Raw genomic sequence first — 13,965 nt, forward strand, 5'->3', positions numbered from 1 at the left:
CGGTGCGTCAAATAAAGCTACGCTGCGCATCCATTGAGATGAATTGAAAAAGTACAGATCGCTTGATGGAAAGCGAAACTCTGAAGCGCTCAGTCAGAGTGTTCAGCGAGTGAAAATATATTTGTGCTAAACTTACACTTAGCCTCTAACACACACACTGGCGAGTAAAATCTAAGAATTTATTAGCCAATGGCTAACGATAGACATCATTTAGTCGCCCAGAGTAAAATTTTGTCGCATATGCGAGCGATTTACTCGCAATGTAGAGGGTTGTAAAAAAATGACAAAGATTTTTATCTTTGCCAACTTTGGCCTAAATATCAGCCATTCTTTTATATTTTGTTTCCTTGTTAGGTTTTGTTTTTAAAATGGGGAAAAGTTTGGCTGTACTGCTCAGACAACTTGCAAAATAGTAAAAACAACATGACAGTACCGTGATAAAATCGTGATTTTCCTGAAAAAAAATTGTGATCTATTTTTGCCATATTGCTCACCCCTAATCTGTACCATCAGCTCTCCACAGTAAACTCACTCAAACGGGACATCAGAGGAGTCATCTTTTCCTTCTCTCCTCCCTGACATTCCAACAACCTTTCTCATGGTCTTTGACGCCCTTCCAACCCATCGATATCTCTCATCTACACTTACTACAGTCAAATGAAACTAAATTCAAACTGCCCAATGGGTTCCAGTCAGGAGCGTTGTGCTGTGGCCTGCAATTGGTTGATTTGAGTAGAAGGGCAGGAATGTTTATTCTTGGATTATGGCATTTCCTCTTTGAGAGACAGACACGCACATAGAGTTCTGATTATGGCAACGGACTGAGACTTCTGAGTCAAGAGACCAAGGTCACATTTCAGTTGGTTGTAGAAGACCTGGCCACTGAATCACTGAATTAAATGAATCAAATCTGGAAAATACTTACTTGCACACATGTTGGCATGACCCTTCAGGCTAATTATGTTGGTGTAACAGTTGCAGTTCAGTAAAATACCAACAAATTAAACAACAAAAAAACTTTAACTGCATTGTTTACTTCCATTCTATCAAAGTTTGGCATCAGAAGTTTCAAATCCGTAAACTAGCCCAATATGATCTCTGACTAAATCTGAAAATCACCCAATGCAAACAGGGTTTTCCCACTTTTAGACAACTCAATTTTCACTATTTTTTCCAATTGTTTGGGATAACTGGATCATTCAAATTCAAACTAATTCAAATTCATTTAAATCAGATTCAGATAAATTATTCAGACCAATCTAAGAATCAGTTTAATCATTTATTGAATAAAAATCAACTCGAACATTTTTCCTTACAAATAGCACATTACTCATTAACTTGTAAGCAAATTTCACTCTACTCAACAACAATACTGAGTTGACTGAATATTAACAGCTTCAAAAACATTCAACATTTTACATGAATATTTTATTAATATATGTGACAGTTCCAGGCCTCGAAAAAAAGAAGTTAAACTCCATGACTGTGGGAACACTCAAACACGATTCATCTAAGAAACTCGACTACCTTCTGTTTTCTGTTTGCACCATGTGCCACTGCCGGGCTTTTCAGCACAACTTCCTTTTTGTTTATTTTCCGATTCAAAGGCAAAGTCATTGACTTTCTATTCTTCAGGAACCTCCAGAGTTTCCTTTCTCTTCAGAGCCCTAAAATCTGTTGGCATCTTGGCAGACTTTTGCACCACTCCCCTTCCATCTTAAAACAAATATAGCCAAATTACTGGTACTATACATAAACAAAAAACATTTCTGCGTAGAATCCTAATTTGTCATTTGTGTAGTTCAGTGTTTCCCACACATAGACTTTACTTGGGCGGGCCGCCCAGGTATATTTGGAGAAACATTTTTGCTTTTATTATTTTTATTATCCCAAGCTACGCAATATCGCGTTCATAATCGCAGATGAATAGTCTTCGATTATGAATGCGATATTGCGTAGCTTGTCAGTGATCTACGGCTCTGTGTATTAAATGCCGCTCCATCTGAAAGCACGTGCTGGAGATTTACTACTAATCACAGAACCGGCTTTACCGACGAGATGCTCATGATAATCGCATGTGATTTATCGTGCAGCCCTATTAAAAATCATACATTATTTGTTATTTGTCACATGTAGTAGACTATTTTTATGCCGTGGGTAATAGGAGGACTTTCCACCCGGCTCCCACCGCAAGTATATTTCAAACCTGTGAGAAGCCCTCAGTTGAAGACATCAGTATCAGTACCTGTTTCAGCTTATACCTTTAATGAAGTTCTCAGTATCAACTGTTAAAATGTGCCAATGTTCCTCTACATGAATTAGTGTACAAGTTCTTCTTTACCCTCTTTCCTGTAAGAATAAAGTTATTCACACAGACGCCTCAAAATCAAACAACCCGACACAAGCTGCAGAGAAAGAAACTTTACACCCACTTTCCTTTCAGTTCTCTCATGGTTGTGTGCACAGGTAATTATTAGTAAAGCCATGTGAGCAATTATAACTAACAATGAGTCACTAACCACACAAATTAGCAGTAAACATTATTACATTGACACTATTTATACACTACGAACACACATTATTACCTCAAACCAAAACGTTACTGCCATATACCATGGAAAAGTACAAAAAAGCACCATGGAAAAAAAAACATTTTTAGGACATTTACCATGTACACCATTATTCTTTGAAATACTTTGGAGTATAAACTATGATCCTGAATGACTTGTAAATGGCATTTAGAAAGTACCAAGGTTACAGTCTGAAATTATTGTAACATTTCAGCCACAGCACTTTTCCTAAAGGGACGATTATTTACAACATGTATATCTTAAGTAGGAATGTAATGATGCACACCGAGCTGGTTGAAAATCAATATAAATGTGACAATTCAAGTCGGTTGAGATGTTAAACAAGCAAAAAAAAAACTGTGAAAATCGTATCGTGAATCATATCGCATTGTGAGTTGAGTGAATCGTTACATCCTTAATCATAAGTATATCCTTTTATAACGAAGATCTGTCAACAAAGAAGAGCAGTATATTATCAGCTATGCATGAAATGTTCTGTTCTAATTCTGGAAGACTGAGCAGGTCCTCTTTTGTATCATTGGCAAACATTGTGGCAAACAAGTCTAAACATGGTGGCCACTTATTATATAATTGATGTCTTTTTTGTAGTCCAAAACAAATGGCTTCTAGCCCTGAGAGATCTCTGATGACATAACATGAGGGGCAAAAAATGTCCATGTGAACACATGACTTGTTTAGAACATGATGAAGTGCTTTTCCTATTAAGGGAACTGACAACACTTTTCAAGTTGTTTTCCTATGAAAGTTCATGTGAAAATGCAAAGTGAAAAATTACAAATGAAAACTAAAAAGCTAACGGTTGCCCAGCATCTGTGTTTGTGTGGTTTCGGAGTTTCACAGCACATTCTGTGTAAAGCGTAAAATTCCCCCCACCCCGGTGTCTCGGTGGCAGTGTTAGCAGGTGGGAAAAACCATTATAGCCAGCTGGGTGAACAAAATGAGGAAGGATTTAAGAGCAATGCCACAACTGAGAAATGAGCACTGCTAAATTGAGCAAAAGACTGTCTGAGCTACGGTTCAGATGGAGAATAGGTCATTGTGACAAACATCCATATGCATCCTGTACACATATAAATGTAAAAAAAAAAACTATCGTCCAGGAGGACTACATGAATTCAGACTCTGACCTTTGGCCTTGAATTACTCACATTCCAGTTAGTCCATTAGAAGCACACGAACATGGTGTAACTAGATGGCATATGCTGTGGACTTGTGTTACTGGGATGGTTGCTCATTCAAATTCAAAACAGAACATATTTGTTCTTGTACATAATATGTACATATTTATGTTAAATGCTCTCTTCTATCGCAGCTTAACTTGCAAAGACAATTCTAAGCCAGCCATATGTTGATTCCTCAATCAACATATGAGCAAACATTTCGATTTGTTGAGCATCTAAACCAGCCTGAGTGCAACAGAAATTACACTTAATGACCCTGGAATAACTTCGATTCCAAGTAAACATCCACAAGCAGGCAATACTAACTATGAGGCAATACTGCTCTGGTTCATGCCTTTCCATAACAATCACAAACTCCTTAAAGCTATCAGACTCCAGAGAGGAGACTCACTCACACCAACATAATTACAGAAACAGGCAGTCTTTGCATAAGTGTTCTAACACTAGACCACAAGAGAAAGCAGAAAGGTTACATCATGTCCACTAAAAGACAAGCAGTTTAGTAAAGTCAAGACAGTCTTTTCATTATTTTTCCTTATGAGAACAAAGCATTGTTTTTAGTCACCATTCCTCTGGAAAATCTAAAAATTGGCATACCAGAACTAAAGTAATGAAAACAACCGCCTTCACATTCCTGCTATTAGCCCACTATTTAATTTGACTAAGCATGCATTTATAAAAAGGCTAGAGTAGATAATGCAAGAGAGGAGGTACTTTATCAGCGCTGATTAATGCACAGGGTTGAGGAGAACATGGAAGGAGGAGAGGAAAAGCTGATAAGACATTATTATTAATACAGCAATGTGTCAAAGCACAGACACATCACTTTAATAAAGGGAGAGAGGAAGAGAAAAACATTTGTCAGGATAGGAGAAATTACTCTCACTCCCCTCACATGCTCAATGGGCATAACTGGGGTAAAAACGGAAACAACCTTTACTAAAAATAATCCAATTCAGTTTCACCACTGACCTTAATGATGTCACCAAAGTTCTGGGAAAAGAACAAATGGATCACAGCTGAGAATTTGGCCCCAGACTCAAATAAAAACATGTCCAATGCTTTTTTCTATTGGGTTTCTGTGAGGTGTACTTCAAACGTAGGCATTCATCTGAGCCAATACAGAAAATACTGCTCTACTTACATCTAACACACTAAAATCTTTTTCAATATTTTTATTTTAAAAAAAAAACTAATTACAAACAAATAGACAAATACAACAAAACAAAGATACAAATTAAATAAACTAAGTTGTCAGTTACAGCAGGTTTATTTACATCATGTGAGAAATATCCCAGAAATTGAATAATCAAGTGTATAACTAAAACACTGCATAGTCTTTACTGTATGAATCAAATAGGAGCTGATTCTTATTAATGATACAAAAAGTGATTTGTCATGGCATGAAACGTCACGCATGTCCCGAATTCGCGATTGCATGCTTTCTGTGCACATACTTTATTTGCATGCATATTGGGACACATTCACACATTTAAAAAATGTGTTTAACTAGTTAAACACTAACAAAAATAGTAACTAGGCATTATTATTATTATCAATAACTAGCAGTAGCCATAAAATCATAAGTATTTGGTGGGTTAACAAGATCAACTGGTTTTTAAACAGAGTCTTGAGGTATTATGTGCAAAAGATAATGGTGAAGAATTTTTTTTTGTTCCATTTAAAACTCAAACAACATGTGATTCTTCATTTCTCTCAAAAAAAAACTTCAGGAGGTCTCATTCACTAATGGCTGATTCGCTACTACACAAAAATAACAGGAGGGAGGAAATGAAACCATTATGAAACTGCAGGGCTAATGCGTTTCGGAAGAACGTGAATCAGTTCCAAAGTCCATTTTTTCACACAATGCCAAAGTAAAATTAGACCATATTAGACATTTTGCTCTACATTTCACAACATTACTTAACTGCACAATTGTACATTTTGTGATATAAATCTGTTTTTGATGTCAGGTTTCAAACTGTAGTGAAACATAAAAAGTAAAATTAGACCATATTAGACATTTTGCTCTACATTTCACAACATTACACTTAACTGCACAATTGTACATTTTGTGATATAAATCTGTTTTTGATGTCAGGTTTCAAACTGTAGTGAAACATAAAATTCTGTACTAGTAATCAGAGTATGCTTGGGATCATTGGAGAGCTCAATTTTCAAATCCTTCTTGCTGTCCTAACATAGCCTGAAACGTCCCATAATGGATCAAAAGTGATCCGAGCAGATGGTTCTTTTTGAGATTTGATGTAGCCTATGTTTCCAACACATCAGCAAGCTCAAAACATTTACCAAACCCTGACAAACAGATGTCCCATATTAAGTCATCATGCAGATGAAACCTGGCACATTTATGGCTTGGAGGAACACAATTATGAGATCTGTGTGGGTGGCATAAATGTCAAGATTTTTTTTCCTGCATGGCACAGTTTTTGGTAAATGGAAGAAATGTAAAGTCATAATTATGGCACACGGGTAACTTTTCATGGAAGGCTCGGAAGCAATGGTATCAAAATCATTTTCGCATTTGTTTTATTTGTTCAGCATTGGTGTATATACACAACACATGCTCTTCTGGAGCTTGTACAGAATTATTGTACAGAATTTATGTACAACAAAAGCCAAGAGACTTTAGATGACATTTACAATGCTGGCAAGTAGTGAAATAGCAAATATTAAAATCAAACAATATATTGACCAAAAAAAAAAACTTCAGCTTTTACAAGTCATCCAAACCAATATTACCACAAAATTAGACCTAAATAAAACCATTAAATCCCAGCCCAAATCTGACAGCATCAAAGGAGTAATAAATATAATATATAATATTCATAAATCATTGGATGTTTATAAACAATTGTAAAATTTACTTTTTACATTTCACATTTTAAAATATATTAAAAATGTACATTGAGGAACTGGGTTGCTCTGTGACAGGTGTCACTCACAACCTGTCTAACAATTAAAGCATAAACAATAGATCACACTCAATGAAAAGAGTTTTACTGCAGCTAAAATAAATATGAACATTTAAAAAAAAAAAATGAATGTGAAAGTTTTTAATCAGTAATTTAGTAGTACTCTTATCAGATTATATTCCCCCACAGGCCATATTCAGCCTGTGATTTGTACCTTTGAACCCTCTGCTCTTAAGTGTTTTCGTGAAAGTATTAACAATAATCATATTAGTCAATAAAAATCTGTTAGTCACACTCTAGTCTGATTTAAGAATTACAACAGCTTCAGCCTTACAATTAACACCAAAACAGGAATTAAAGACTAAAGTCTAGTGGCTAGATTTCAACCTCAATCAAGTTGTTTTCGCTTTTCTGTTCATCTCTCTTGTTCCCTCTTCCTCTCTTTCTTCTACTCCTCTCTTATCTCAGTACATCTCATTCTTCTGCTCTTTTCCTGTTGCTCTCAGCAGCAAGCACACCATGGTGAGGCTCATTACATGGGGAAGTAACACCTTAAACTCAAAAGCCCGTGTTGTACACACACTTGCTCTAATGTGTGTGTGCTCAAGGACATAACAGACTTATAAAATATAATAACTGGCCGGTGAACACAGACAAGTGGTTACATACAGTAACTAAAGAGAGAATGGAGTCTCTGGTGAGGCCAAAGCTTCAATATCCTGAAATGTTTACAAATGGATAAGAGCAAACGACACACAAACACACTTCCTTACACGCACACACACACAGACAGACCACAGCCATGAGAATGTTGCGCACAGAGCCACAGACACAATTATAAGTATGGTTGAGTGCAGCTTTCCGCTCTCATTGTGGGCATCTGGTATCTTAACCATGTATGAGACTGAATGAGCATGTGAAATGTAGAGAGTGTGGGAAGAGAGAGAGAGAAAAAACAAAATTGAGATAAGATATAAACACAAGGCAATTGATTATAGTGTGAATTAGGGAAGGATGATATTCTTGTTATTGTCAGTTATTTTACGTGCATTATAAAATTAAGAAACATTTTCACAAGTACAGTGATTTCATTAGGCGGGTTTTATCTTGCAAGAAAGTGTTAAAGGGGTCATATGATGCTGCTAAAAAGAACATTATTTTGTGTATTTGGTGTAATGAAATGCGTTTATGCGGTTTAACGTTCAAAAAACATATTATTTTTTGCTGAAAGTTCTGGAAAAAGTGGTTTTAAACCAACTTACACCGTATTTAATCACAAACAACATCTTAGATCCTTTTCAGTCTGCTTTTAAGGCTAAGCACAGTACTGAGTCTGCCCTATTAAGAGTGACAAATGACATCTTGTTATCGGTGGACTCTGGAAACTGCGCAGTTCTTGTTCTGTTAGATTTAAGCGCAGCCTTCGACACTGTGGATCATTGCATTCTGTTAAAAAGATTAAATCACGAGGTTGGCATCCGCGATGCTGCCTTAGATTGGTTTGAGTCTTATCTTTCAAATAGGAGTATATCCGTAGAAATTGGAGAATTTTCATCATCCCCAGTGCAAATCACCTGTGGGGTGCCACAGGGTTCGATTCTGGGTCCAGTTTTGTTTTCTCTTTACATGCTTTGTGCAAATCCTTATAGTAAACAATCAAAAAGAAATAGGAAAATGGCCAAAAAATAACAAACAATCGCCTAATCCTGTCCTTTCACCCACCACTGCTGTGGTACCTCAATATTTCCTGACAAGAATCTTCATCAGAACTATATATTACCTCCTTTAAAGTCAGCATAAAAAGACAATTCACCTTATCTGTTTTGCAAATGCATGTTATAGCTCTTATTGTGAATGAATACATTTAGATATTCCATTTTTCTGACCTCTTTATTTACAATAATGTCATAACTCGACAGCATTCGGGAGTTATGGTCAGAGGAGACCTGGGAGTATTGCTTGACCTATGCTGGCAAATCACTATTATACATACTTCGAAGTGACGGCTGAGGAAAAACTCCCTTCCGACAGATGAGTAACACGCGTCTGAAATACCACAGAAACAAGGTCCTTCCAACTCTAATGAGTGTGACTATATTAAGCAACGCTTTAAAAAACCCTTTGGGCTCAGATTACGACTAAACTGAACGTAGATGTGGAACAAAATAGCAACTTGCTCGACTGCATAATAAAGGGACACCACAATTCCCCAAAAATGAGTCGAACTGGAGTTTGTGGCGCCTTTAAACAAGCTGGTCTAGATGAAACAATGTAATCAATGTCACTATGAGATGGCGACAGTGCTTTATTTAGACATTTTAAGTCAACTGTCTAAATTATTCTGATTTAAAATGTTTAACTGAAACAATTAAGCTAAACTGTTTCCTTGCGTTGTATATAAACCGTTTTGTAGTTCTAGTTTTACAGTCTGATTAACTGAGACAGCTTAAATTGCATAAACAGTTTTCTGTAGACATTTTAGGTCAGCCTGAGTTATATAACCCGTTTTCTAGTTGTATAAACTGAAGAAAACTTTTCTAGTTGTATACATAGTTTCATTCAGCCAGGCCACAGTCTCTCAAACTGCTATTGTGTAGCCGCAAACTAAGTAAACAATCACAAACGCACAAGCAGTGTCTCAAACTCTAGCGTGTTCCCTATCTAGGCAGCATTAGTGCAGTGGTCTCTTACCTGTTGCGTCCTGTCGGCAGGATTCTTTATGATCGCGTACCGAAAACTATTGTCCACATATGAAGCCATTCTGTCCGCGTGCATTCACATGTAACAAAAGATCTCCTTTAGTAAATCTCGAACATTTCCTCTAACGCTTCCGACTCCTTCGTTTAAGCAGAGCCTTCGTCTGTAAAACCCCATGCGTTCCTTAAAGGCAAAAATGTCCCGAAGTGGGCCAGTTTCCGAGCCCCGGGCTGGAGTTATATTCAAACCTCGGGTAACAGTAACGTTAGATCCTGGCAGTGGCGTACAGAGGACAATATTTAACGTTACACCGTTAAACGTTTATGGCATTCAATAATATCTTTCCTAAGAGAGCGTACAGACTATAGGGTAACATAATCACGTTTTGCCGAGTAACATCACTGAAACAACTATACAACAACTAAAGACGTCAACAAATGTCTGAGCATTGACTTGTGTCCGGATGGAGGTTCACGGATATACAGGCGTATTTTCGGGGTGGCTGTTCATCACTCCTCGTCTGGGGAGTCTCTTCAGTCGCGGCGAAGGCGAAAGCCGACACTAAACGTCCGATAATCCAAGTTGGAGTAGTTTAACAAAGTAACGTGCGTCCATAGCGACTGCGCGGCGGACACCGGACGGACGGGCGGGGTGAAACTGGACCGGTGACAACGCCGTGATTCACAAGAGTTGAAGCAAGAAATTAGACGGCTGGACTCTGGCGCCCCCAGTGGACAACAAGTTCAGCCAAACTTTGAGTTAGAGCTGTGCTATAGTGGAGCGGCACAAAAGCGGCGACCAGTGGAAAACAGAGCGCGTTACAAAACCAGAAACCGTCCCTTCTTCTTCTTCTTCTTCTTCTTCTTCTTCTTCTTCTTCTTCTTCTTCTTCTTCTTCTTCTTCTTCTTCTTCTTCTTCTTCTTCTTCTTCTTCTTCTTCTTCTTCTTCTTCTTCTTCTTCTTCTTATTGTTCTTATTGTTCTTATTGTTCTTATTCTTCTTTGGTGTTTATTGGCGGTTGGCAAACCAACTTGTAGGTGCATTACCGCCACCGACTGGACTGGAGGGTGGAACAGAATACGCGTTTATGGGATTGACATATTGCGAGAAGGGGGGAAAAAAAAGAAACCGTCCCTAAAAAAACTTTAAACTCTTAAAGGGTTTTACTTTTGAATAATAATAATAATAATAATAATTAATTGAATATAATTCAATTGGAAAAAATGCACAAAAAAAATTGCAATCAACAACACTAATCACTAATATCAAAATGCAAGAACAACTGATCCACAGGTTTAAATAGGCCTATCTTGTTTCAGAATCAGAATCATATCTTGGGAACAAAGATTGCAATTAGATGTACTTGGCACCTGTTTTAGCATAAAATTTATGACAGCCTGATGAAATATGTGGCACAGCAACAACGGGCATTTTAAAATCTCTTAGACTTTTAGACATTATCAGTTAAACATTGAGCCATTAGACTCACTATTCTTTCAATATTATACATTGATCAAATATTTGAACATAAGTAAACTTTCCCTAAACCTATAATTTGGAAGGGTTTAGGCATATTTTATAACGCAATTACTGATATAATATATTGCTAAGAATATAAGAGAGTTTTGTTGTTTGTTATTATTATTTATGCGTGTGTTGTACCAGCTGACAGATTTGCCCACTACCTAAAACGACCAGCAGATTGCGCTAGATTACTGTGCATTTAATGAACTCGTGTTAAAGGGGTCATATGATGTTGCTAAAAAGAACATTATTTTGTGTATTTGGTGTAATGAAATGTGTTTATGCGGTTTAAGGTTAAAAAAACACATTATTTTCCACATACTGTACATTATTGTTTCTCCTCTATGCCCCGCCTTTCTGAAACGCGTCCATAAAACTATTTCTTTACTCTGAAGCACTACATTTATTAGGCTAATTATTAAAGTTTATTTATTGAAAATCTCAGGAGGCAGCCTACATTTTACATAATTCACATATTTTAAATTGGGGTTCAGCTGATTAATATGAAAACATCAGGATGAGATCTCTCATGTGCAGGACCATATTTACAGTGTTTGTACAGTTTTATTTATGGACAAATGTCTTCCCAGAAGTGAGCTAAATCTAAAACCTCCCTTTGAGACATCCATGAACGTCCTTAATTAGATAAAACAATCCATAAATAAAGCATAAATAAAGTTTACAAGGGTTAAAGTTATGTTTAGTCCGTAGCAATTATCATTACCTTTATATAAAAACAATAAATACATGGTATGTCCCCATTTAGATACGTGAAATAAACATGACTTGTCAAAAACTGACTTGTCAAGTGGTTCTCTATTTTTTGATAGACTCACAAAATCCTTTTTGTTTCATTAGGATTTGTGTTAAGGCTTAACAAACCTACCATTGAATTGTGTCCTTTATAAAATAGTTAAACCATTGTGTGTGTGTGTGTGTGTGTGTGTGTGTACCTGGTATTCCCTAAGTCAAGGGGATCAAATGTCCCCACAAGGATAGTAACACCAGTAATTTTTTTCCTTTTGGGGACTTTAGTGCAGATTAACGGCTTGGAAAGGAGCGCTGGTTATATAGCCTTAATGGGCCGTGTTTCAGTCATAATTTCATGTTCATCTTGTTGTCTGAGAAGAGAAACAGAACAATATATAAATGAAAACCGTTTTATTAAGGAATTGGCTGTATTAAAATGCAGTATGTGAGCACAGAGAGCAAGATAGAGGCAAACAAATGTAAAAGGTTGACACTAGGTAGTATGTATTGAACTGTGGGTTAACTGTATTGTTGCATCTCTAGTTTGTACAGTAAAAACCATTACACCTATTGAATGTCACCATAAAACATGAAAACCAGTGTGTGTGTGTGTGTGTGTGTGAGACCATCTATTAGAAAAAAGCATTAAAATTAGAAGAAAGCATTAAAATGGGGTAATCAAAGGATCAGTGATGGCGTACAGCCCGATCATTTTCAGCAAAATAACAAATCCCCATTGTGTCTTAATAAAGTGATACAGAATTTATCCACGCATGCACCCAGACAAAAACAAATCCCACATAACACACGCCTACACAGATGTGATGAAATGCATCAATGTAAGTGTACATAAACAGGGTATTTTAAAGCACTCAGACTGCAGGTACTTAGATGGAAAAGAGGACTTGTGTAAATCACAAGGTCACTAATATATCTGCAACAAAAGAGCTGGGAAGCATCAGATGCATAAAGAGAAAGAGCAAGGGTATGATGAAAGGAGTGTCTGTACAAAGATCTATAGGAAACTAATTACCAGCATGAGGATGGGTGTTAGAAGTCTGTGACCTAGATCAAGTGTGCTGGTGTTCTGTTCCCTTAGCAACAAAGAACTACTGAAATTATTGCCGCTTTATCTACTTAATCTATATGGTCAGATGGTTAAAGTTACGTAATGAAAACATGGGTGTGTGTGTGTGGGTATATCAGGTATCGGTGTGAAAGTATAGGTGCTTGTTTGATTTATGGCTGCTTTTGTATGCTGTTCTGTTCATGTGTTATTTTGAACCTTTATTCATCCTGTAATTTACATCCACAATCAAAACTTAACAACATACAAAATATAATTTCATCAATACTGAGACATTTTTCAAAATAAATGTGCTGTATATATCACTTACAAAAATTTGAGCATTACAACTCAAGTAATGAACAAGTTGTAACAGAAGAATTAATGTAAGTACCTTTTAAAAATATGTTTATTTAATTAATATTTTCCATTTTCATTTGAAATTTAATGAAAGTTTTTTTTGTCATTTTTATTAGCATTTTTTAAATATACAGTTTGATTCTTTTTATTTTAGTTTCAGTTTTTAGTACATACCCTAAATAAAATATAAAATATATATATATAAAATACACTTTTTTCAAAATTTAGTTTCAGTTATCAATAACTTTATTTATTTCACTTTACATAGTCACCACTAGAGTTTCTCAAAAAGCCTAATCTGTCAGTTTAAATCAGTGTGTTCACTTACATTTGTTTATGTTGTGTAGATAAATGCACACATTTTAGTACATAAATGACATTTGTTCAATAAAATGTAAGGACTTTTATTTTTATCTTTGGAAACCTGGAAACCTTTTATTTTTATCTTTGGAATCCACTTTGAAGGATTTGAATCGTGTTTGATCCTCAAGAGCAGCTGAGCTGATAGTATATGAAAATAATGAGCTGGGTCTGTGATTTGGGCAGCACTTCAAAGCATGTGAAAAACTGTCTCCTCATTTGTGTCTTCCTCAGAGAACCGTATTAAACATGCAACATGCTCACACTACTTTCTGCTGCTGCAGACAGTTGCAGACATCTTTTGAAAACAATACCCATTTATAACCTGATGTTCAGTCAAAGGGCCAAAGACAAAAAAGTATATCCCCACATATTCAAGAAAAATCACCAGACGATAAAACAGATTAAAAAAATTAATATAAAAAAGTTTAACATTTAAATAAAAACAAATAAATAAAATAATTAGCTGATTGTACCATGAAGATCAATGGATGATAC

General features: G+C 36.1%; 1 protein-coding gene across 3 annotated transcripts in view; it reads right to left on the reverse strand.

Annotated features, from left to right (window-relative positions):
• LOC107750423 (rap guanine nucleotide exchange factor 2-like) overlaps positions 1-10,263 on the reverse strand; it is a 38,087-nt gene extending 27,824 nt beyond the window's left edge. For all 3 annotated transcript variants that reach the window (XM_016565786.1, XM_016565787.1, XM_016565785.1), the window contains exon 1: positions 9,403-10,263. In XM_016565786.1, coding sequence (XP_016421272.1) covers positions 9,403-9,486 — 84 coding nt within the window. In that variant the 5' untranslated portion in view covers positions 9,487-10,263. The remainder of the gene's footprint in view (positions 1-9,402) is intronic.
• Between the last annotated feature and the right edge of the window lie 3,702 nt (positions 10,264-13,965).

Source organism: Sinocyclocheilus rhinocerous, unplaced genomic scaffold (genome assembly GCF_001515625.1).
Source record: "Sinocyclocheilus rhinocerous isolate Xijiao unplaced genomic scaffold, SAMN03320098_v1.1 scaffold1, whole genome shotgun sequence".
NCBI lineage: Eukaryota > Metazoa > Chordata > Actinopteri > Cypriniformes > Cyprinidae > Sinocyclocheilus > Sinocyclocheilus rhinocerous.